Raw genomic sequence first — 26,350 nt, 5'->3', positions numbered from 1 at the left:
TCTCAAAGAAGTGCACTAAGCAGGCAGCATTACGGACGGAAAAATGACGCTCTTCACAAATCATTGAGTCAGTCAAAATTAGAACAGTCAAGTCAACAAATAAAATACAATTCAAATGTGTAGACGCCGAGGCTCATGGCACTCTCTGTCTGTCTATAACTGAATGGTAGTTCAGACCTTCATCGGTTAAATGTCTCTCAAACGCTATACGCCCACGAGACACAGAACCTTCTAATGGCAATTTCAGTGGAGGTGTTGAGGGCATGAATGGGCTGACCTGCCTGCCCACTCTCCCAGCCTTTTGTTAAGCAATAATATGATCAGTCGACCGATCACCGCAATTCACATGCAGTGAATGTGTGTAACGAGGGAGGTGATTCGCTCCCCATCCACCTGTCGCTGAGCATAGACGTTTCTTTTAGGGGCACAGTTGGGCTGATATCACATGCAGGCTTTATCTCACAACCTCTACCTTCGTCCTTAAGACGTAGATATTATTATCTCCTCCAGGCCAGAACAGCTGGGTGTGGGGATTATGTTTTCGTGCCTGTCCGTCCGCATGTCTGTCAGGGCTGGACAGTCTTTTTCACGCAAATTTGGCCCAGACTGGTCCACCACAACCGGTACGCAGATAGCAGAAACTCTACCGCCCGCTCCGTCGAGGCACAGACAAACAAGCCCCAATACCACCACTTTTACATAACAACAAAAATGGTACAATACCAACAGACAACTACAGAACCCTTTGTTGCTCTCACAAGAATGATGCTGTCATGCTGGCAAAAGGATTCAAGATAGAAGAGGGTGTATTTGTCACTCACTGATACAGGTACAGTGAAATTATCATGTCAAAAAAGTAAAAATAAAATCAAATATTTTCTTTTCTATAACTTGAGCGGCCCGTTACGGTCGCGGCTGTAGTATAGGCTGTAGTGTAGGCTGTAATATGCCCGGTACGTCCTGTGGCCAGTCCACCCCTGGTGTCTGTGTGGGTGTGTAAACACAAAAGAAAATCGGGCACTGCTGGTGTAAAAGTGTGAAACTTAGTGTGAAACTTTGCACACACACAATCGCTCCCAAAAAATCATTCAGTGCTAATCATTTCTCCACCAGATCCTCTACCTCTCTGTGCCCAAACCTCAGCCACAATCAATCATTCATGCCAACCTATATTCAGTCTGAACTCTGAACACACCAAGCCGACATCAATCTAGTGCTGAACTCATTTGGATGGCGAGACTGAAAACACATGGAACGTGCAGACACAGACAGACGGTGAGTGAATTGTGATGCGCAGACAGAGCGGGGCACGCAGACAGACGGTGTGTGTGATGCGCAGACCGCCGAAGAGCTCTACTGTGAAGTTTGAGCGGGAGCATATGATCTATGCTACTGTACATGGAGGAGGTTTCCTGGGAGCCTCTAGGACTCTATAGGTTCATAGGAGGATCTTTCCTGGGAGCGTCTATAGGTTCTACAGAGTCAAAGCAGATGTCTCTGGTCCGTTCCACCGGTCTCAGTGGCTCGTACTACTTCACACGGGGGGGGGGGGGGGTCGACTGGACTCTACCACACGGGAACCATCCAGGCAGACAGACGGTCACCAACCTGCAGAAGTCCCCGCAGAGCGAATAGGGCGAAAGGGGCGTCATGGGACTCACGCAGCGGGTGTCCTCCAAGTCGCTGTCCTCGTCTATGTAGCAGATGGGCGCCTGCAGCGCGGCCTGCAGCGGCCCCGTCGCCACGGTGGAGCCCGCGGCCGGCCCCACGGGAGGAGGGGCAGCGCAGCGACCCAGGGACCTGTGGCGGCCTCCTCGGTGGTCCTCCTCCAACGCGTCGTCGAGGTCGCTGCCCTCCAGCATGGCGTGCAGCCGCGAGGCGTAGCTGCTCATCAGCTCCGAGCTGCTCATCAGGCTGGTCGCCGTGGAGGAGCGGGAGGGGGAGGGGCGGGGCCGCAGGAGGCGGAGGAAGGCGGAGCTTGTCGTGGGCGGCGGCGGCGGTGGGGCGTTGGGACGGAGGAGGAGGGTGTTGGGCGGGGGGAGAGGGGGAGGAGGAGGGGGAGGCGGCGGGACGGCCCCCGTCATGTATCTGTAGTCGCTGGTGACGGAGGGAACGAGGTGGGGCTGCGCGCGTGCGGCGCTGGCGTCGGGCCCTCGTGCGCTCGGAGGCCCGTGGTCGCTCCTCGGGTCCGCGGAGGCTTGTGGCGGGCGCCCGTCCGGGGTCCCCCCGGGTCCCGCCTGCGGGGGCGACAGCTCGTCCTCGGAGTAGGCGCGGTCGATGAAGCGCAGGCCGCTGCCCAGGCCGCCGCCCCCGCGCTGGCCCACGTCGTTCAGAGACAGAGAGAACCTCAGCTGATTGGACGAGGACGACGACGGGGGGCGGAGCAGGGAGAGCCAGTCCGTCCCGCCAGCGTATCCGTATCCTCGCAGCAGCCGATTGGCCGGCTTGGAGGAGGAGGCCGTTCCCGCCGCCGGGTCCGCTAAGCAGACGGCGGTGTGGTGCGAGGAGGCGGAACACTGGGAGGTTTTTCCGTTCAGCAGAACCACGGCTGTCTGCTTGAGAGCATCCTCATCCCGCAGGCTGCGTGCGTGCGTGCGTGCGTGCGTGCGTGCATGCGTGCGTGCGTGCGTGCGTGCGTGCGTGCGTGCATGCGTGTAGGAGAAAAACATACAATGGACATAAATGGTGAGAGCAGTCGCCGCAGTGGTGGAAAAAGTAACTCACATGTTGAGTGTTTCAGGTAAAAGTATCAATACTGCATTATAGAAATACTCCGTTACGAGTAAAAGTCAGGAATTCAAAATGTATTTGAGTTAAAGTACCAAAGTATTGTCATAAAAATGTACTTAAAGTACCAAAAGCAAAAGTACTCATTATGCAGAATGTCCCATTTCACGTTTTATAATATATAAAAAAATCTTAGGAAAATAGCCAATCTACGTCAAAAAAAAAAAATCTTAGGAAAATAGCCAATCTGCGTCACATCGCATTAACACATTGTGAGCTTGTAGATCTGCCGTTTTCAAATGGCCAAAATGTATATAATGCTGAAGTGGTTAATGTATGGTTTGTACTAATAATCATAATCTACGTTTAGTAACTAATGTTTTCAAATAAATGTAGTGGAGTAAAAGTTCAATATCTGCCTCTAAGATGTTAGTGGAGTTGAGTAGAAGAAAAAGTATTGGAAAGTGGAAATGCTTCAACATTTTACAATAACTTAGTTCATTTCCACCACTGCACACAAACATGGACAGAAATGGACCAATGAGAGATGGAATGAATGGACAGACAGCATGGAACTGACAACACACTGGTCACATGACCACCGACCGGGGGGGTCAGTGTTGTAAATAGGTTTTCAATGTAATGGTCTTTTAAGATGGGTCCCAGCCCAAGGGACATTTTATGAGTCCTACTTCAACCACGTTAAGAGTACAGTACTGAGTACAGTATTGCGTTCCCAGGACCCTCGGAGAGGGTGGCATTATTGCGTCAATTTAGTGAGTCTAAAGGATGCAGGCTATTTGCATCAATGGGGGGGGGGTCAAAGGTCAGGGTTGAACGTACCTGCAGATGTCCTGGTTCGACGGGGTGACGGACGTCCTCGAGAAGCTGCACGGGGCGTTGACCGAGGTAGGGCTCCCCGCCTGAGTGACAGGACACACACACACAGGTTAGGGTGGCAGTGATGAAACGTAGAGAAATGTGTGTGTGTGTGTGTGTGTGTGTGTGTGTGTGTGTGTGTGTGTGTGTGTGTGTGTGTGTGTGTGTGTGTGTGTGTGTGTGCGTGCGTATGCGTGCGCAATGTTGCAATGTTGGTGAGTTTAACATTTATTTAATGTCTTTTTTGTTTGGATGTATGGGCTGTCACGGCTAGAAAGTTGTTGTTTTTTGATGATGATGTCACGCGCAAACACTAGCATGTCTGAGAGGTCATTTTGACAGGTTTGTTTTTTGATTTTGAAGTTGATTAACTTTGCCCATGAAGCATCATCCATCACCATCTTAAATGTGAATTTAAGCACATGCTACTTGTGTCTGATTTTACTTCAGACATGCTAGTGTTAAACATCTACAGTATATAGACAAATCCATGCAGCGGGTGCCCTGTAGGGCAGGTGTAGGCAATCAATGCTGAGGTGTCAAGCTGCGCTTAACGGTATACACCTCAGCTATGGGTCAACGCCCAGGTCACCCCTCTGTGGATTCGTCTCTATAGCCAGTGTGGAAAACCACTCTCACAGAGATTACAGAACACAAAACACAATAAGCCAGAGTTATTCCACATTCACATCATTTTAGTAGAGATGACACATCGTTCCAACACAATGTTGAGACGGGGGTAAAGAGTGGCATGGACGGGGGTGTGGGGGGTGGCAGAGCTCTCTCCTCTGTTTAAACAGAAGACTAATTACCTATCGATTCCAGCTGTGACCCAGGGACAATGTAAAGCTCAGAGCATGATGGTAATCAATACACTATTCAATGTCCTTCACCCTCCTCTGTCTCTGTCTGTCAGTCTGTCTGTCTCTCAAATAAAACAATCAAAACTTTGAAATGCACTTGCAATTAAAAGGGAATAAAGCGTTGGGTAAACAGAGTTGTGTCACATTGCAAATAATTAATTTGCTGTTAGGAATAGGATTAGTTATATAATACGTGTACATGTAGGTGAGGGTATACGCTTGGTATAAAGCTTTTAAAGGGACACTTCACCCTTTTTGCAAAAAAATATATGTTAATGACGTTTAGAAGCTTTAGATCACTTTCCTGGGGGTATTTATGTGTGTAATATGTGGTTTTAGATATTTTAGATTGTAGCAGTGAGCCTGTTTGCTCTGATGTCATGGACACTGGTCTCACTACCTTCCTGGAATACAATTCCCATAATTCTTTGGTGCACTGCTCCTCCTTGTGGATAGGGGGAGAGCTGTCTTACTGAGACAACATGTAGTCCAGGAAGGAAGTGAGCCCAGTGTCCATGACATCAGAGCAAACAGGCTCACTGCTACAATCTAAAATATCTAAAACCACATATTACACACACAAAGATCTCCAGGAAAGTGTTCTAAAGCTTCTAAACGTCATTAACATATATCTTTTTGCAAAAAGGGTGAAGTGTCCCTTTAAAGCCAATATCTGTCTGTCCGTCCGTCCGTCCGTCCATCTGTCTGTGCCTTCCCCATAGCCCTGTCACACAGTGGCAAACAACACATGGCCACGTGCACGCACGCGCATACAACGTTGTCTTTTATCATCCTTTAATGACTTTGTGCTCACGGCGGTGCCCAGAACTGTTTTATGTGACAGGCAGTGAAGCTCAATTCATCACCACACGCTGTCAGCTTATCAGTCCTTTGCCAAAGTGACACCGTCAAGGAAATAGAAGTGAATAGAATAGAATAGTCCAATCATTTAGGGTGTTTTGTCCCACAATATCCATCCATCCATCCAACTTCAACCGATTATCCGTAGTCGGGTCGCGGGGCAACAGATCCGCAGAGAGCTCCAGATTTCCCGCTCCAGAGCAACATCAGTAACTTCCTCCTGGGGTATCCCGAGGGGGCGTTCCATAGCCTCTGCATTTACCCATCCTATATACTAGGAGCAGTGAGCAGCACACTGGGAGCAATTAAGGGTTAAGAGTCTTGCTTGCTGACCTGGCCTGGAATCATGATGGAATCATACCTCTTGGCTCCCTAGGCAGGCTCACTAACCACTCAGCTATGTATAAGAGAGAAATGTATACATGATGAGATGAAAGAGGATTTACCCATCTCATTTACATTTACAATCTCATCTTCACAAAAATGTTCATCACTCATTAAAAGGTAAAGTAAGTGAGCCTTGCTATTTGTAAGCCATGAGGCCCATAGGAGCAGGAGCCTATCTACTGTTTCTGTAGCGTATAAGGCTGTATGTACAAGTATATCCCCCTGCCATGATGTACATACAAGTTCACCTCCAGGACATGCCGTCAGTATCTCGCAGGGACTTGCCCCCAATCCAAACCCTTGACGGTGAGTGCCAAGCAGGGTGGTAATGGGTCCCATTTTTCAGAGTCTTCGGTATGGACCGGCGAGAGAATTGAACCCCGCCAATGAGCTGGTTACACCTTTTTCAGAAATAGCAGATCTACAAGATCATAGCACGGCACTCGGCGCAGTGCTACAAGCTTGTAGATCTGCTATTTTTCAACAGCTTTTAAGATGGCACCATTTCTGTCCACTCACTCTGTGTCTCATCGGTGGGCTGTGCATGGACGCCAGTTCAGAAGCCTGTGACATCATCGGCAGGGAATGCAAGCTGATAGAAAAAAAACCCCACAGCCCTCGTCCAGAAATAGTGGCATGCCCAAAATAGGGCGGTGCACTTTCAGGCTGAAAGTGGTGGACATGCTTGCTTGGACAGAGATAACAGCGGTCCAGACGGGCTCTCCAGAGCACCTAGGGACCGCTACAGGACACTGATGAGGTCACAAGGCCACGGTGCAGCCAGCATCCTGCAGGCCATAGAAACATGTGTTGGCAGATCTTTTGGCAGAACGAAGCATCTTGGACTCCTCATGCATAGGAGGTCAGTCAGCTGCCCCCCCAGGTTGGCAGAGGAAGTTATTATATTATATTAGATAATTGACACTGGGTGAAAAAATGGATTGTGGAAATTATGGGATAAAATTTAGAATAGAAACAAAGTGGCAAAAGAAGAGACCAGTTTTACCACTTGAACCCTATACACGTCACAGCTTGTAGATCTGATATTTTCTAAGAAAATCTTGCCAAATGTTTAATATTGAATGTGTCTAAAAAACATTTTAACAACACAAATCTTGTATGGCTGCGTCTGCCCAGCTGCAGGGCTGGATCACTGTCGGAAAACAAGGAAGTGAGTTGATCAAATAGAATCCATTTTCGGGTACTGCTTTGTCCATTTCTCGCTCAAATGTTTTCAGAAACATTTTTGAGAGCAATCTTTAGATGTAAATGACATTGTGTGTCACAGTGTGTGTGTGTTTACATGGCTGTCGTGTTGGAAACAGCAGTAAAACAGCGGAGCACAGCAGATGCTGAGAGGGTTTGATTAGGCAGCGCCTTCTGTTATAGAGCGGAGTGGTCATTATCCAGAAATAACACACCGCTGAATTCTGCGATTGACCAATTAGAATCAAGCATTCAACCAAGCCATGTAATAAGCCCATAATATGCCATACTTGTTTACTTTATAGACTAATGTATTGCTGCTGAAATTGTAATGTTTTTTTTTATTTATGCACCGGACCACAATTTCAATGCTGTTCTTATCAATTTATTTTCATTGTTTTGTTATTAATGCACTTTATTTTATTTCAGGGAGAGCCGTTGTAATTATGTTGTTGTCTAGCACAGCAGTACAACGACAATACTTATTTAGAGTAGCCATTTTGCCACTTTGTTTTTTCTCGGCTTGATTACTGCAATGCACTTTTTTCAGGACTGCCTAAGAAAACAACTGACAGATTACAACTTGTCCAAAATGCAGCAGCCAGAGTTTTAACTAGAACTAAGATGAGAGAACATATTACTCCAGTTTTGGCATCACTGCACTGGCTTCCGGTTGTTTTTAGGATTGATTTTAAAATTATTTTACTTGTCTATAAAGCTCTCAATGGTCTCGCACCTTCCTACCTACATGACTGCCTGCCTAAATATGTCCCAAACCGCCCCCTAAGGTCTTCCACTGCTGGCCTGCTCGCTTTGCCTAAAAAAATGGCAACTAAAAAATACGGGGAAGCAGCTTTTTGCTTCTACGGGCCGTCGGCATGGAACAAGCTCCCACTGTACCTTCGTCAGGCAGCCTCTGTAGACATTTTTAAAGCTCAGCTCAAGACCCACTTCTACAACATTGCTTTTAATTGATCTTTTTTTTTTATGTCCTCACTGTATTGCATTACTGCTTGTTTTTTGTCGTTTTCTTTTATTCTCCATTGTTCTGTAAAGCACTTTGAGCTGCATTTCATGTCATGAAAGGTGCTATACAAATAAAGTTTTATTATTATTATTATTATTTATTTGTGTCCTTTTATTTGTCCCTAATTTAGTCATTTTGCCCACACGTTTCTGTGTTGCCACTGCTGTTGTATCCTACTGGCTCACCTGCCAGTGAGGAGCCCCCACCGGGAGGACCAGCGTATGAACACGCATTGGTATAAAAGTATATTGGTATAAAAATTTACTTGAGCTTGTAGATCTGCTATTTTGTCCAAAATGTATATAGGGCTGAAGTGGTTAATGTATGTTTTGTAATAATTAAATCTACAAAGTAACTAGTAACTAAAGTTTTCACATAATTGTAGAGGCATAAAAGAACAATATTTGTCTCTGACATGTAGTGGAGTAGAGGTAAAAGTTACTATACAATAGACTAAGTACTAAAGACCAATTCCACGATTGGATATCAAAGTGATCTCCTGTGCATGGACGCCTCGAGTAGGAATGACAGTTGTTGATGACGTATGACGTTATCTATAGTTTAGTTTTCCATTTCCTTTACTCATGTCTACTCTCATCTTCCTCTTGATATTCAACTCACAACTCTCTGACTCGCCTTTCACTGCTCCTTCCCTCCCTGGCATTCAGAACCAACCAACTCTCCCCTCCCTCCCTCTCTGGCAGAAACCTTGCATCTACATATTTCCAATTTTTTATGCCCCTGCACTGCAAATTACGTTGTCGTACGTACAACAGTGTCCCTCAAAAGTAGCGAAAATAGCAGTTTTTTTTACACGTTTTCTCCCGCTCTCCACCCACCAAACCCCCCCCGCGCTTGTCTCCGTCGTGCGTCCAGAGAACGGCGGCCCGGCGCGCCACGACTTTCAGAGCAGAGCCACGGAGGTCGTTATGGAGCGATGCCCTGTTTCACATCTGACAGAAATAATTAATCAGCAGCCTCTCTCTCTCTCTGAGATGGAAAACTCCTACAAAGTCAGTCAGTCAGACAGAGAGAGAGAGAGAGAGAGAGAGAGAGAGAGAGACAGGAGAAAGGAGATCGGAGTGGATTTTAAATGAGCAATCCATCCAGAAATGTCCAGGAACGTCTGGATTTCTACATGGAAGACGTGCAGATGAACGATGAATGATGATCACACTCCGCCGTGCCGACGGTGTGCCTATACGTTACGTTGGCACTAAATAATTACACGGTGACTGTGACGGCTGCTGCACCCACTGCTGCTGGGCCGCTGGCACAGCCTTGGTAGGTAGGCGCGTGTGTGCGTGTGTCTGTGTGCGTGTGTGTGTGTGCGTGTGCGCGCATGTGTGCATGTATCATGCACATTATACATACACGCTGACGCTAATGTGTTCACATGGAAATAACTATATCAACAGCATGTGGCGGCAGAGGAACGTGTCAGAATGCTGCCTGTAGTTCCACTCAAACAACTCATGTTAAGTCAAGCTTTATGAGGACTGTGAACAAACACGCACACACACACAGACACACACGCACGCACGCACGCACGCACGCATGCACACTTCCATTCCTCCCATACCCAACGTGCTGCCACTGCGTACTGCCTCAATCTGAGGCTATTTGAAGAGTGCAATCCTGTGGAAGCACATTCCATCACCGCTCGGAGGAATTTGGAACTTTATGAAGCAATCCTTCTTCCTGCAAGAGTCTACAGCAGTGGTTTTCAACCCTTCTCACATCAAGGCCCATTATTTATTCGGTATTTGAGCCATGGAACCACCATTTGATGAGATTTAGCCACTCAAAACTATAAGGGATATTTTCAGGCCCAGCGCCACGAGGGGTCAAAGGGGGTACTTGACCCCTCAACCCGACCTCCTTGACCCCTCAAAATATTATTTTTGTAATAATGTCAATAATAAAATATAAAACTACCTTATGTGCAGGATTGGTTTTCTAGTGATATTTGGCAGTGATATCATATTTTGTTATTGTTGGATAAAGTTTTTCCACAATTCCATTCCATTGATCATTGTGTAGACTTCTTGTAAATAAAGCAATGCGGATGTTTAACAATAATTTAACTCTTTGAGAGGGTAAAATGAAATTTCATTTCACACTCGAGAGTTACCAACTCTTCTGGGAACTCTCCTGGGAACCACCTGGAACCTCCTCAAGGACCACTGGTTGAAAACCACTGGTCTACAGGCTGCTACAGACACTGTGCTCACACACACAGCTATACAATCACTGGCTCTCGCTGTAGTCTATGGCTCTGGCCTCAGCCACCAAGGTGTATTTTTGACATTCCGTTTTTCTCCAAAGTTGAATGTAGCCACTACTGTTGGAGCAGTCATAAACTATAAGGTTCATCCCGATGTTCTGGGCATCTTTGCAACGTTAGTGTTAGTAAAAAGCAGGTAACGTTTGAGCAGACCAACATCAGTCACTTTTCCATTCACTGTAGTAGAAGAGGTGCGGGTTTACACCGCAGCTATGTCGGCTCCGTCTACGTAAGCTGCGACCATGAGACCCGTTTCTGAATTTGTCTATACATTTATAATGAAATTGAGTTGACTTGTTTTTCTTAAGGGTAACTGTTATAAGCACCACACCAGGCTTTCCCCCGAGGTGGAAAGTCTGGTGACGCCAGGTTCGGGTCAGACTAGGACAAAATAGCACAGTATACGTCTACGTACGTTTGGTCCAACAAACTTCAAAGGAAGACGTTGTGGTTAATGGGAATCATTATGGCCAGACACTGAGAGAGAGGGAGGATGAGAGGATGGTCTATTCTAGGGAGAAGGAGTCGGAGACTAGAAAAAGTGCCCTTCCGGGCACAGGTCTCCACCAGGTTATCCACAGATCCGTGCAGTTAGAGGTAAAAACACTTTTCGGCCAGTTATAGCGCCACCTTGAGGCTGAGTTGAAATTGTTCATGTGGCATTTCGTCCTCGGCCTAGTGGGAATGTGGGTGCACAATTTCAGGGAAATCACGCGATGTGTTCATGATTTGCAGCATTTTGTTTGAAACTGAGCACTCCTGTGAACTTTGGAAGCCAATCTTAACCAATCAGGATGGAGTCTGATAAATCTGAAAGACCCGTTTGGTTGAATGGCTCTAGAGAGACTGTGTACCAATTTGCGTGATGTTTGGACAAAATCTGTAGGTGTACTGTGCAAAAACTTGTTTTGCACAAAGCGGCCTCCTGGTGGCGCTATAACAGGCCGTTCTGGAAAGTTTGGGGCAGAGGTTCATGGTTGGCATCCAGGGAGTGTGTGTGCAAAATATGGCATCGACCGGGTTAACGGTGGCCGAGATTAGCTGTTCACGGACACACGGACACACGGACGGACGGACGGACGGACGGACACGCGGACGGACGGAGTGCAAAACATACTCTCCCCACATGCCTTCGGCCTGGTGGAGACAATAAAGGCGAGAGAAAGGAACAGAAACAGTGGGTGTGGAATGGATGCGTGAAAATGATGCGTGAAAATGGACGATTTATTTTCTTCTGTTACATCATTCATCACCTAGTAACCTAGTGCTAATGTAAGTAGCATTACTACGCGACCGATCATAACCACTGTAAAGGACCAAAAGACGTAGATCCATGCCAATGGCGGCAAATGGTTTAAGTACTGTACAATTCTGAGGTACTTTTACATTACACCAGTGGTTCCCAAAGTGGGGTCCGGGGACTCACTTTGGGAGCAAAATGATAGTTTTTAACCAAATGTACCCTTATGTAACTCTGTAACTATTTTTTACTATATACTATTATACTATTTAAATTGGGGTCCCTGCAGAAATGCTATTAAATGGGGGTCTGTAGACTAATATAGATGTCAAACTGGGCGTGCTTGAAATTAAATGGGTTGAGAATCACTGCTAGAGCCGTAAACTCTTCTCTTATGGGGGTCCCTGGCATATCTTTTCAAATGGGGGTCCGCAAGGCTAATTAGTCAATTTGGGGGTCCTTGACATGAAAAAGATTGGGAACTACTGCTTTACAGCATGTCCATATTTTGGTACTTTTCAGCTCCATATGTACGTCTCAAAGGCATATTATTGTATACTGTTGTACTCACTACAATTATCTGACAACTTGAGTTACTATTGATTGACTTTGTACATTTAGATTATTAATACAAAACGAAGATTAACCATTTTATCCCTATTTTATACTCGAAAATAGAATATGTTTTCACTGCAGCCGCATGCACGCGCACGCGCACGCGCACGCGCACACACACACACACACACACACACACACACACACACACACACACACACACACACACACACACACACACACACACACACACACACACACACACACACACACACACACACACACACACACACACACACACACACACACACACACACACACACACACACACACACCTGTGACCTTGTGCAGTGGACCCCCCCCCCCCCCCTCTCTATCTCTCTCCCCTGAAATTCAACAGATAGTCATCAGTGTCCCTGCAGAGCCTCTCCATTCTACCCACCCCTCCCCTCCCCTCCATGACATAATGGTCTTTATTTCAGCACCAGTCATTCTTAAACAGCCCGGAAGAACTGGCCGTAAATGGAACAATTGAAGATGGAAAGAATGTAAGAATGGCCGTGCGTAAACTATACACGGCTGAGTGGGACAAATCAATGAAAGGAGTGGCCTACAAATAATAGAGCACTGGGATAATGGCTTTGTGTGTCGCCGAGGCACATCCATCCCAATAGAATACATCGTGTTCGTTTATCTGCACTGCTGCTGACAAGCACATTAGAACAGCCCACATGCACCCAGACATTAGTCTCTGCATGTGCATGGTGTCACTTAGACCAGGCCTTCTCAACGTTTTTTTGGCTGGGGACCTCTGCCCATAAACAAAAAAAATTGGGCCGAACAAATCATTAGAAAGAAGAAAAAAACGGCAGGTTACAACACTTTTTAGTTGTAGAGGGGGACGCTCTATAGAGAAAATATATCATAAATGAATACTGAAACCAGATATAATCATTAAGAAAAGTTTATATACTATATACTATGTAAGCTCTTCATTTCCATTTTCCAGCCATTCAGTTGCAACAATTTTTTTTATTTTTTATTTTTAATAATTTGGGGACCCCCCCGAGGGGTCGCAACCCATGGGGTGTGTGTAGACGCGCATTCACGTTCTTTGACGTGCCATTAACAGATTCTATACATAGGACGTCTGAGAACGTCATAAGGACCCCGAAATATTAGTACTATTGACGTGTGAGGACGTCCTAGCGACGCGGGGAGAGATAAGAATATTCAGAATTTTTCCTATTTTGTTTTTGGCATTTCGCTTTTCGCATGCCGTATGCTAACGCTCAGTGTAACTATTAGCTTGTCATTGACTCCCATGTTAGCGCGGCGTAAAGAATGACTCGTATCTCCTAATCCAAGGCGCTCTCCGCGGTGATGAATGGATCGATATGCTGGCGCTTCATTTCTGCTCCTCATCCGTCTCTCCCGCAAAATATGAACGTTTTTTGGAGCGTAAAACAATATATTAAGATGATCGGGGATGTGAGGTCCCTTTGTAAAGTCAACTTTTTTAGGCAAGTGTTTCCTGTTTCATGGCTTTCAAAGTAAAAGCGATCAGACAACTCTGGCACTCTATAGCCTTTATTTTGAAGGCACTCTGTCCAAAAATGTCAAGTGAGCTCAATTAGGACTGTCGATTTCACAGTGTAAAGAGGGATCCCGGAGACAATAAAAATGGTGTCGAATGGGGCTCTGTGGTCTAACACGTATCGAACTGCATGGGGGTCCTTGAAATTAAACGGATTTATCTTTATGATTAAAAAACGTCTATCGTTTATACCTTAGACAGTGCTTCAGTGATCATAGTGGATGACTATGACGATCTTTCACATGCTGTATCTGTGAGTACAGATAAACTGGTTGTTTACTAGGACAACTATAGCTAAAGAAACTCACTGAATGTGCATGCAATCTGACCTCACACCCGATGGACAATGCACTGCACTAAGTGTGATCTATAGCTCCCATTAGCACCTGGAACGCACCTTATCGTTTAACCACTTTAAGCATTGTTTTAAACTTTAGCTATTGGAAAAATAGCAGATAATACAAGCTTGTATATCTGTTACTTTTTAAAGAAATTGTGATAATGTGTACAAATCTCATATCTTTGCTTCTCAGGGGGGGGGGGGGGGGTCCCCTGGAACAACATATTTCAGATAGTGGTCGGCCAATACAGTACATGTGTGGGGTCCTTGACCACTGATATAGAAACATATAGCGGTCCTTGACCACTGATATAGAAACATATAGCGGTCCTTGACCACTGATATAGAAACATATAGGCTTTTCAGAAAACTGTCATGATTTAGAAGACATTTTGTAGAATCTGGTCTCAATGGTCTAAAACAGGGACGTGCACACATAGACATCAAAGGGGGCTTCAGCCTCTGCCCTTTTACACATCTCTAAAACAACCTGACCACGAATGCAGCATTTACTATAGTGAAAAAAATGCAAATGTCACTCCTTTCCCATGCCATATACCCCGGAATAAGGCAGCATTCAGGAGAATTTCTTTCCCCCCCCCCCTGAAGTCTCCTGAACTTAAACACAGTATTTTGCATTGAACACATTCGTTTAGAAATCCATGTCGTTACACCTCATCTTTATAGCTAAAGAGTGCTGGGTTGCACCCCGAAAATAGCTGATCTACAAGCTCTCAACGCGTCGCGCTATTTTTGTCCAAAATTGCCCTCTTTATATAGGATTTCAGCCCCTGCCCCTCTTAACACACTCTTGCACGTCCCTGGTCTAACCCATTTTGGGTGGGAACCCCTTTTGGTGTTAGCATTATGCTATGCTTTAGCTATTGAAAAATAGCAGATCTACAAGCTCATAGCGCGCCACCGAGTGGCGCGCTACGAGCTTGTAGGTCTGCTATTTTTGAAGAATCGTGAAAAGTGACATGAAAGTGTTTGAGAACGACTGACATAGAAAAACATATAGCTTTTTCAAGAAAACAGTCGTTCCCAGGTCAAAATGGTCTAAAATAAATAATGTACGAGCTCCCGCTGAACTCCAATGAGTTCACTCTGCCATCCCGCTCACGTCCAACACGTCTGTCCAATCTCCCACCAACACAGACCAGACCCTCCTGCTCACAACACAAATTGCTTTCCTTCACCCCCGAAGAGCCCTGCATGCTTCCTGTAAAATATTGCAGCTCGTCTTATATTCAGAGCTGTAACAATCTAAAAAGAGAAAGGTGAGTGAGTGGCAGAGGGAAAATGGCCCCCGGCTGGTGGGGAAATTGCATGTATGAGTCACGCTTACACAGAAGCAGCACCGTTAAATACACCAGAGAAATGCAAAAATAGAAATAAAAAGATGACTCATCTGATATGTGCTTAACATACACTAAACCACTTCAGCCGTATATACTTTGGCTGTTTGAAAATAGCAGATCGACAAGCTCACAACATGCCGCAAAGGAGTACATTGTGAGCTTGTAGATCTGCTATTTTTAAAAGGTTTTCAAACATTTTAAACCTGAGACTAGCCTGTGAGGCATACCATAGACTTCCATTTTTGTTTTTACTCAAGTAAAAGTATCAATACAGCAATGTATCAATACTACTAAAAGTACAAAAGTATTGGAATCAAAATGTACTTAAAGTACCAAAAGTATCAAGCACTCATTATGCAGAATGTCACATTTCACATGTTTAAGAAAATAATCTTTTTGAAAATAGCAGATCTAGGAGCTCACAATGTGTTGCATCGTGACGCAATGTGAGTTTGTACATCTGCAATTTTTAAATGGACGAAATGTATAGGCTATAGGGGTTGCTCCCCGGGGGGGCGAAAGCTATAAGCTAGTAATTATGTAGTACATCACCATACAAGTGTATTTACCTTATTGGTTTGAACTGGTTAAAACCGGGGTGGGCAACTTTGACGATGGAGAGGGCCACTATCTCCAGAGGGGGCCACATTGCATATTACTGTCATAGCAAAAATGGCCGATCTAGCCTGGGCCATGGCTCAATGGTCCAGGCACCTTGGCTGGTAATCCAGTCTGGCAGTGTGCCAGTGTGACTCCTGAGCCTTTACAGCATGTCTTTATTATGTTAACTTTTTTAACTGAATACAAATTCATTGGACATAAAAAAAAATCACACACGTGTGAACTGAGTGGTGCAATTCCCCCCCCCCCCCCCCCTCTCTCTCTCTATCTCTCTCTCTCATTAGAGTCACTACCTCTCTCACTCTCTCTCATTAGAGTCACTACCCCTCTCACTGTTTCTGGCGCCCCCTACTGCTATTTTTAAGTCACATACTCATGCTCACACACACAGACACACACACAGACACACAGACACACAAACACGTACGAGGACATTGCAAGCTGGTTGTAGGAGTGGTTGCACCACTCAAAAAAGACAATAACATTTTAATACTATAGTCATTAAGCTACTATAGACTGAAGTAATTCAAGCGGATCATGTTTGGAATTGTAACAGCTGAAATCAATAATATCAATATTCTGATATTAACCTCAGGGCCACATTAAGTGAAGGTGAGGGCCGCATGTGGCCCCCGGGCCGCCAGTTGCGCATGTATGGGTTGAAACGACCAGTTTTAACTGGTCGTTCGTAAATAAGCCACAAAAAACTGAGCACATTCCCGGTGCGCATGTCTGAATGCACCCCTAGTCTCGCAGATATGTCCATATTTTGCCACGGCCTTCTACTGCCCTACAAAGCCAAAGTGCAGCAACTCCAATTTTGGACACATTTAACTTATTTGTGAATCCCAAAAGGTCAAATTATTCTTCGTGATTTTGGGGGATAAATAACAATTACCTCAAGAACGGATATACAATTAGTATCACTTATATTGTGATGTCTCATTTGGCTGACCAGTTGAAACATTTTTAAACACATTTTTCAGTCAACACTAGAGTGTCTGTGAGGTCTTTCTTTTTTGAGATTTTGAGATTGACAGTAGCCAATAACATTGCAGGAAAACCTTAAGTCAGTTGTTTGTCTTTGTAAGACAGCTACACGTATAACCACATCCTGTAAGACAGCTACACGTATAACCACATCCTGTTGTTGTTACTGCTGAAAACCTGCCCGCGCCGCGGTGGCACTGAACTGTGACGTCTAGTCTATTAGTGTGTGTGTGTGTGTGTGTGTGCGTGTGTGCGTGTGTGCGTGTGTGTGTGTGTGTGTGTGTGTGTGTGTGTGTGTGTGTGTGTGTGTGTGTGTGTGTGTGTGTGTGTTTATCCTCTAAGAGGCTCAGTGCTGCTCAGGTGAACGTGAATTCTGACCTGAGAGAAAGATTCAGCACAGAGACAGAGATAGACAGAGAGAGAGAGAGAGAGAGACAGAGAGAGAGACAGAGAGAGAGAGAGAGAGAGAGAGAGAGAGAGAGAGAGAGGGGTGAGGTTAAACATTTAAGCCCTTCGTCAAAGCTATTTCACTTTTTTTTCTTAGTTCTTACCTTGGAGATATTGCTGGACCTGCTAGCAGAGTGACCCAGCGGCTTCTCATTCTGTAAGACAGAGCACACACAGGACAGAAAGACACACGTTAGAGAGAAAGAGAGACTGGATTTATATATGCTGTGGTTCAGCGATGCTCAACCTATTTTCATCTCAAGGGTATATGCCTCATGTCACGACACCGATTTGATGCCCTATAACAGTATATTTTTTATAGTTATAGTGCTTGATGTGAACGACCCTTAACACACTGTAAAATCCTCACAGTTGATTTCAATCTGAGAGTGTACAAAAGGAGACAAGTGCACCCGTAAGGGTCCCCCCCAAGGGTCAAACAAAAACATCCATCTGCGTTTCACTGCCTCAACAGTCAGTGTTGCCACATGACTAGCCATACATGGGTACAGGCTTTAGTTCCGACGTACTATTGGTCCGACTGTCATTAGACCGACTCCCTAACCCAAAACCCTAACCTAACCCTAACCGCAAGCACGGCGCAACGCATGTCCGAACCAACGCATTGTCGGGAGCGATGGGTGATTCCCACATTCGGATCTGTGTGTACATCGCCCCAATAAAACACTGAAATATTACGACTTTCTCCTGTAGCCAGTAGATACTGTACTACAATGTCAAGGACCCATAAAGGCCCAAAAATTAAGAATCAATGATCACGTTTACAAAATGTCCGCCACTCCAGACAGCCTTTTGTATGTACATCCTGGATATAGTGCAGCACAATTAACCCGAAAAAAGATGGCAATCTAGATTCAGACACCCTATGCGATCTCATTTCTACATTTGAGCAAGAATGGTGCAGCACTAGTTGGCTGTCCAATTCATTTTAGTTATACTCTTATGTTTTTGCTACAAGAGAGAGACTTTAAGGGAGGTTTAAGTGAAGCACTTTGATGTTGGCTTGGCTCCAGTTGCCCCATTTTGAATGTAGTAATGTTCAGCAACTACAGACTAAAGACAATATATATTTTCACGGTAAAATAAATAGAATCGTGGGAGAATCATGATCTCAATTCTCGTGGAAGAGAATCGAGAGTCACGTTTGAGCAAGAATCGTAGCAGCACTAATCCTGGACACATCGTGGGTCCCGTGGGTGGACAAAATAACGTGAAAAAACGCTGAAAAACAGCGGTGGTGGCGGCAGAAGAATTAATTATTACCTGACAATTGATCGATGTGTTAACACAACAGAGTAATGAGTAACGTATTACTCTTCCTGAGCAGAGTTTGAGTCATTAGAACAGAACACACACACAGGGCTTCTTTTACAACAGCACTGATGTAAGAGTTCGGCTATGTGTGTGCTTGTGCACGCAAGCGTGTGTGTGTACACGTGCATGTGTGTGCGTGTTAGCCAGAATGTGTCCATTCTGGTAATTAAAGCTGTCCTTTCATACATTAACGAGCCATCAGTCATAATTACGTCCTGCTGCATTCACACGTGGTCTGATGGCGCACGGCGTGAAGGACAATAGGTCCATGGGGGGGGGGGGGGGGGGGGGGGGGGTGGCACAGGCGCACACACACACACACACACGCGCGCTTACATTTCTCTTACATTTTTATCCCACAATTTTGCAACCCATTTTTTTCACCCAGTGTCAATTATCGAATGTAATCCTGGGCGCTAGACTTCCCTCTGCCAACCTGGGGAGAGCAACAAACTCACCTCATGCTTCCTCCTATGCATGGGGAGTCCAAGAACAGTTTCTGCATTTAGGATTGAGCCGTTAACATCGGTAACAGTCGATTTGTTCAATCCAGCTCAATCTGAGCCGGAATTCAGAGAACAATTAGGGCTATAAAGGACTGGCAGCTCCAGCTTTGTGTGCGCGCCACCATCTTGCCACGGAGCAGTACAGTAAATATATAAGCGAGACGATTATACAAAGCACAGTAACACGTTAAACAAGTTATTGGCGCCCTGGGAGTTCATGACAAAGAAGTTAATTCAGTCCTTGGTGTTCAATGAGTTTATTCAAAATTAATTTAATTAAGATGATTGTTAGAATGTTTGCGTGTGTAATGCAGGGCAGATTGCGGTTGGAGGACAGGGCTGTGCGGCGTTAGGTTCCGTGAGGCGGTCCGTGCGTCGTGGCGTTGTGAGATGGCGCAGAAAGCGAGCAGCTGTCTTGCTCTATGCTAAGGAAGTACTCTGACTGACTGACAGACAGTCCGCTAAATTATTAATAGGATTTGTAGAATCTGCCTCAGATCTAAATTGGTTAACAGGTCCAAATGTGAGGGTATGGAGTATGTGCGTGCGTGCGTGCGTGCGTGCAAAAACACCATGTTAATTTTGTATTCCTAAAGTGCACTGTAAACACTGTGACAATGTCATTTATTTATGCAAACGGAGCCAGGGGTAGAGGCTCGATAAGCATTAATATGCTTCTCCCTGTTCCCCTTATTAGACATATTGGACCTTATTATGTCAAATGGACTTGAAAACTTCAAGACATATTTGTGCGCCTTGCTCTAAATGCACATGATGTCCATTATTACATGGACATGTATTTCCAAAAGTGCTGAAAATGAACTGAACTGAACTGAACTATTCTAAGTGAAATGTCCCTGATTTGCAACCGCACTCGGGCCGCCTTTTAACGTCTACACCAGATCTCTTCGCCGCAAATAACAGATCTACAAGCTTAAAACGTATCACAGTGAGACTGCATTTGAGCTCGCAGATCTGCTATTTCTTTTTTGGCTAAATGTTCCCCTAGGAATAGGCCTGCTCAAGTGATTGAGATATATGTTTTAAAGAATCAGACGACTTATTCCATATCCCCTTATCGCTCTCTCTCTCTCTCTCTCAGCCCCCCCCCCCCGGATGTGGTAGACACGGAAATGTTACAGTGGGTCAGTCAGAGAGCTCTCATCACCATGGAAACCAAGCATCTCACAAGGATGTTGTCTGGCAGCTCAATTATACCCCATTTGTCTGTCTGTCTGTCTGTCTGTCTGTCTGTGGGTTGGAAGCAGTATTATAGTTCTTAAAGTGACAGACGCATAGACTCTCCTAATCCAAACATGGATCAAATTAATCTTGAAAACCCAGTGACCCATGAGAACCTATAGCGCACGCACACACAGTCACACACACACACACACACACACACACACACACACACACACACACACACACACACACACACACACACACACACACACACACACACACACACACACACACACACACACACACACACGTGTGTACACACAGCATGAAGACACAAACCTTAACCTTAAACCTTCGGTTAATGTAAAATGTAAAACCTCAAAGCAACCTGTGCTCCAATGAACCAGACGTATAGGAACTATTTAGTCACAAGCTCTTTCTGTTCTATATTTATAAAAGCCACAGACTAGGGAGATAGGATTGTCCTGGTTTCAAGCTGTGTCCCGACTCAAGTCCAGACAAATATCTCTGAGACACTAATAATATGTCCCGGTTTTCCACGTTCAATACCACCAGAATCCACTTTTAACAGTGTATTTCTACATTAAAAGGATTAAAAGGGCTACGGCAATGGCGGCAAGTGTTAATATCATAATTAGGCTTCAATTGCCGAAGGGCTTCGGCAATGGCGCGGAAACGCGAAACAATAATGGTTTCTGTCTAACCGCAACGATATAAGGCATATCAATGCATTGGCTTCCTCTATTTCTCTCTCACACACGCACATACGTGCGTACACACACACACACACACACACGCACACAGGATATGCTGTTCATGTCTTAATAACTTGTATATCTTAGATCTACTGTATGTGGTAAGAGACTTTCCATAACTTTATCTGTCTTACTTCATCGGTCACACACACGCACACCCCTCAGAGACATGTTCTTATCTGCAAACTCAGTGATTACATTGGTAAACACACTCACACACGCATGTTCCATTTCCATCTGACGATATGATAATATCGATATGTTCACACACACACACACACACACACACACACACACACACACACACACACACACACACACACACACACACACACACACACACACACACACACACACACACACACACACACACACACACACACACTCTGATGCAGCATTGAGGGAAAGTCTTATCTGTCCAATACCCAGAAACCCCCCTGTGTGATGTGCTTGCTATCTGCGTTCATGTCACCAAACCATGACATCCTACGCGTCCCTCCGGTGGTATCTACATCCTGACCCCATCTGAAATGTCACTCGCACTTTTCTAATCAAAAATGTGTGATTTTCCCCATACATTCATACATACAGCAGTCAATTCTGACTGATTGCTGTTAGTCAGGGAGGTCCCCGATGCAGTCGATGCACGTCCCACTGGGAGGAGACCCCTCCAAGGCGCAGATGGAGGGATTACATAGATTCACTGGCCTTGGAACGTCTCTGGATCCCCCAGGAGGAAGTTACTAATGTTGCTCTGGAGAGGGAAGTCCGGAGCTCTCTGGTGGAGCTGTTGCCCCCCGCTACCCGAGTACGGATAAGCGGTTGGATGGATGCTGTGCGGCACACGTCTGCGACGCGCCCAGAGGCTGCAGCGCGAAGTGGAGCAGGTGTTTTCGCCCGTGAAAAGGTCTATACGTCTCACTCTGCTCCAAAAAAAGGAAAAAGGCTGGCAGTAGCTGAACGCAGCCAGAAATAAATCTGGCAGTCAATGACGGAAAACATGAGTGAACCTAATACAGAGCGCTGGGGAACTCCAGTCGACTGAAGTATAGGATTTGAGCCTTTAAGTGATTAAATAAGCAATTCAACCAGCTGTTGACCCAATCTAAAAGTGGTGCGTCGCGCACGAGCACACACACACACACACACACACACACACACACACACACACACACACACACACACACACACACACACACACACACACACACACACACACACACACACACACACACACACACACACACACACACACACACACACACACACACACACACACACACTTAAGCTGCAGTCCCAGACATTGCATGGGACACCCCCATTAACCTCTTATCTGCTAGCTACTTATAACTAATTAGTGTACAAAGACAATGTGCGTTTCATTAGCAATAATTAGCTGCTCTTCACTACATTGCTATTATCACATACATACCAGTGGTTCTCTGACCCCCAGTGGGGGGTCCGCGTGAGGGGTTCCAAGGGGTCCCCAGCCAAATGTGTTAACATCACAATAAGTATAACCACTTCATCCATAACATTGGGCTAATTTAGCTGGGGACCTCCTTGGTTTCTCCTATAGGACACCTGGGGGTCCCCGGACCCCTGGGGGTAAATATAAAACAAAATAACCATACCACTAATGACCAAGGTTATAGTTAAGCGCAAACTAAAAATAAATCATTTTCGTTAAATAAACTGAAAAGAAAAACTATAACTAACAAAAACGGTATTGTGTGTTTACAAAACAAACTAAAACAAACTGAAATTATATGCATGCACCAAATGCTCTTAGTTTCAAGGTTACCCTAAAACTAACCGTCGTTACAAACAGTAACTGAATTTAAACTGAGTTCAGAAGGTTTCCTCTGTTAAGTTTTTATTACACAGTGGCCTACTCTGACAGACATTGTTTGAATCCTGCACCTGCAAAAACCACAAAATACATGTTTTTCTGCAAATGTACTATAAGTGGCTCTTCTTCACACTCAATGTAGACGACCTTAGCGCTTCTCTCTCTCTATTATCTAATGCGCTCTCTCTCTCTCTGGGTTATTATCTATTCTAACACCCTCTCTCTCTCTCTCTCCCCCTCTCCCTCTCCCCCTCTCTCTATCTCCCCCTCTCTAACTTCTCGGTGACAGAGGGACTATAATAAGTTCTTCTTCTCTCCGGGTCTCATGCATTATTCTGTCAAAAGGAGAGGGTTCGGGTTCCACTCAGTCTCTCCGGGGACGGGTCTCTCTTAACAGATCCAGGAGTTGATAACATCCATACAGTCTGGCCCTGTGTGAGGCCTGATGAGGCCTACATATCTCCACTCCAATACAACCCAGCAGCCAGCAGGCACGCCTGGAGCCGACTCCACTACGATTAGGAAATTAAATTACTGCCGCTGAAGCAAAAACATTGTGAAACTGACTTACATGGCTGGTTAAGAGCGATGAGGTTAGGGCCGGGGACTTACGGGGCGGTTAAGACTGAGGTAGGGTTAGGGTTAGTAATAGTCGGACAACGTACGAAAAAATGCCACATCACCTTTCCGTATTTCCTATAATGAATAATTAATGGCATTTTTATAGCGCTTTTCCCAAGGGCTCAAAGCGCTTTAAAGCGGCGAACAGTCGACGCCAGCGTCCTCACTTCACACATTCATTCACACACCAATGGTGGCAAACTCACACCGACCAACTCATTGGAGGCAATGTAGGGTTCAGTGTCTTGCCCAAGTACACTTCGACATGTAGACAGGAGGAGCCGGGATTCAAACCGCCGACCCAAGGAATCATCGGAAGACCTGCTCTACCTCCTGAGACTGCACAGCCTAATCCTAATCAAAGCCAGTCGGTTCCAGGCGAGCCGGGTGGTTAGATTATCGCTTGATTTCACACAAATCCACCAGCATCTCTCTGGGCGCATATGCATTCAAAGTAGAGCCACGTTGGGCTGGCCGATACATGTAATACATATCCATATATAACTGTTTTTGACTTTTACGACGATTTATGGTCATGACACCGTTTTAATCATGCCAGCCAATGCGTTCACCGATCACCTTCAACATGGCATTCCTATTTCGTGGAAGGTCATTCTAGGAAATAAAATGCCAACTGAATATAGGGTTTAAATGGTACTCGACTTAGAGCGAACACTCCTCCACTAACCAATTAGTTTCATTTGAGCTTATATGAAGCCTCATCAGGATCAACAGATCGTGAAAATGTAAAACAACCTGTAAAACAATGATAATTACAACGGAACATCTGGACACACATATGGTTTATAATATGGTTAGTGGTTACTATGGTAACTGAATTCATTCACAACAAAGCCTTCCTCCAGACTGAAAGTAACTAAACGTACATTTCACTCAGCTAGCCCATTTTGACCTGAGCTCGATTCTACAAATGCCTTCTAAATCCTGACAGTTTTCTGAAAAACCCTATGTTTCTATGTCAGTGGTACTAAAACTATTTAATGTCAAGGACCCCTAGAATTATATGCATTTGTCCGTCGACCCCCATCTGAAAATATGTTGTAACCAGGGACGCCAGAAGCAAAGATTTGAGCTAAAAACGAACACTGAAAGAATATATTCAAACATTTGTGCCACATTTTCACGATTTTTCAAAAATAGCAGACCTGCAAGCTTGTAGATCTGCTATTTTTCAATTGCTAAAGCATAACATAATGCTTAGAACACCAAAAGGGGTTCCCGCTCAAAATGGGAAATAGTGTACTTGAGTGCAATGTTGAGGATTACTTGAGTATTGCATACAGCAGGAGGTGTCCCCACTTTTGACTTGAGAGCTACTTTCAAAATGGCCCACACCCCCAAAAATATCCCATTGCTGAAAATGGTTTAAAAATGTATACCAGGGGGGTGCTTTGGAATAGCGGCTCTGGTGTTACATATAAGACAAACGGCACATGGAATGGGAAATAGAGGCGTATACATGGAATTGGTAGGAGTTTTTTTATAACTTTGTAATGCTACTATTTGTGCGCAACACTCTTGAAAAAAGTATTGCATTGTGGGTTTGAGCTGACCATTTGAGCCATCAATTCACCTTGTTTTTTTTGTTTTTTTTTAATTATATATGTTTACTGTAGGTGCATGTTCTAACTGCACAGGTTTTGGGATCTACTGGTACTTATACATTTTCTTTTACATTTGGAGCTACTATAATTTTTTGTTTGATACTTCTTTTCCATTACCTCTCAGAGCCTATACTTTTACTTAAGTAAAACTGGGAGTATTTCTTCAACCACTGGAATCACATCTGAAGTCAGCGAGTGCCATCTGTTTTTATCGCGCGCGCACACACACACACACACACACACACACACACACACACACACACACACACACACACACACACACACACACACACACACACACACACACACACACACACACACACACACACACACACACACACACACACACACACACACACACACACACACACACACACACACACAGCAACAGATCAAGGTTCCAAATGAAAAATAAATAGCTGTGTATTTGCAGAGCTAATAATCCTCTTCTTTGTCGTAAAATGAAATAAAACTGAGATTGAATGGATGTTACAAAACTGACAGGCAATATGCTGGATGTCGTGAACTGTATAAAGCCAGGATACATATAGTTGTGTGCACGGGTGTCGCGCACCGAAACTAGCCGATCTACAAGCCCACAATGCGCCATAGCTGCGAGGCGTCTTGTAGATTGGCATCAGTGGTGTGCACAAGTATAAATCACGGCTTAACAGCAGTGGATCTTGTACTTTTTCATGTCAAGGAGAAGTACACGCACATTCATCTGACCAGTGATCACGGACCCCAATCTGAAAAGATGCTGTTAAAACATTATGATTCAATTTACAAATGCATTGCAAACGGATGCAACGGATCTTGTAGATCGGCTATTTGTGGTGAAACAGATTTTGATGCTACAGTATATTAAACCCATTCTGGGCGGGAACCCCTTTTGGTGTTTTAAGCATTTTAGGTTATGTTTTAGCTATTGATAAATAGCAGATCTACAAGCTAAATAGCAGAACTACAAGATCTACAAGCTCGTAGCGAGTGCCGCGCTACGAGCTTGTAGGTCTGCTATTAATCGTGAAAATGTGGCAAATCTTTGAAATGGGTTAACTC

The 26,350-nt window shown here is 44.9% G+C and overlaps 1 protein-coding gene across 2 annotated transcripts in view; it reads right to left on the bottom strand.

The window, feature by feature from the left end:
• Positions 1 to 26,350, bottom strand: part of marchf8 (membrane-associated ring finger (C3HC4) 8) — a 115,596-nt gene that overhangs the window by 11,514 nt on the left and 77,732 nt on the right. For both annotated transcript variants that reach the window (XM_083775590.1, XM_083775591.1), the window contains 2 exons: positions 17,493 to 17,543; positions 3,571 to 3,650 (listed from right to left, as the gene is read on the bottom strand). In XM_083775590.1, coding sequence (XP_083631716.1) covers positions 3,571 to 3,650; positions 17,493 to 17,543 — 131 coding nt within the window. The remainder of the gene's footprint in view (positions 1 to 3,570; positions 3,651 to 17,492; positions 17,544 to 26,350) is intronic.

This window comes from Protomyctophum parallelum, assembly GCF_964188405.1.
Source record: "Protomyctophum parallelum genome assembly, chromosome: 10".
In the NCBI taxonomy this organism is placed as follows: Eukaryota; Metazoa; Chordata; class Actinopteri; order Myctophiformes; family Myctophidae; genus Protomyctophum; species Protomyctophum parallelum.
The sequence above is the reverse complement of the archived record's forward strand: the minus strand, read 5'-3'. Positions and strand labels throughout refer to the sequence as shown.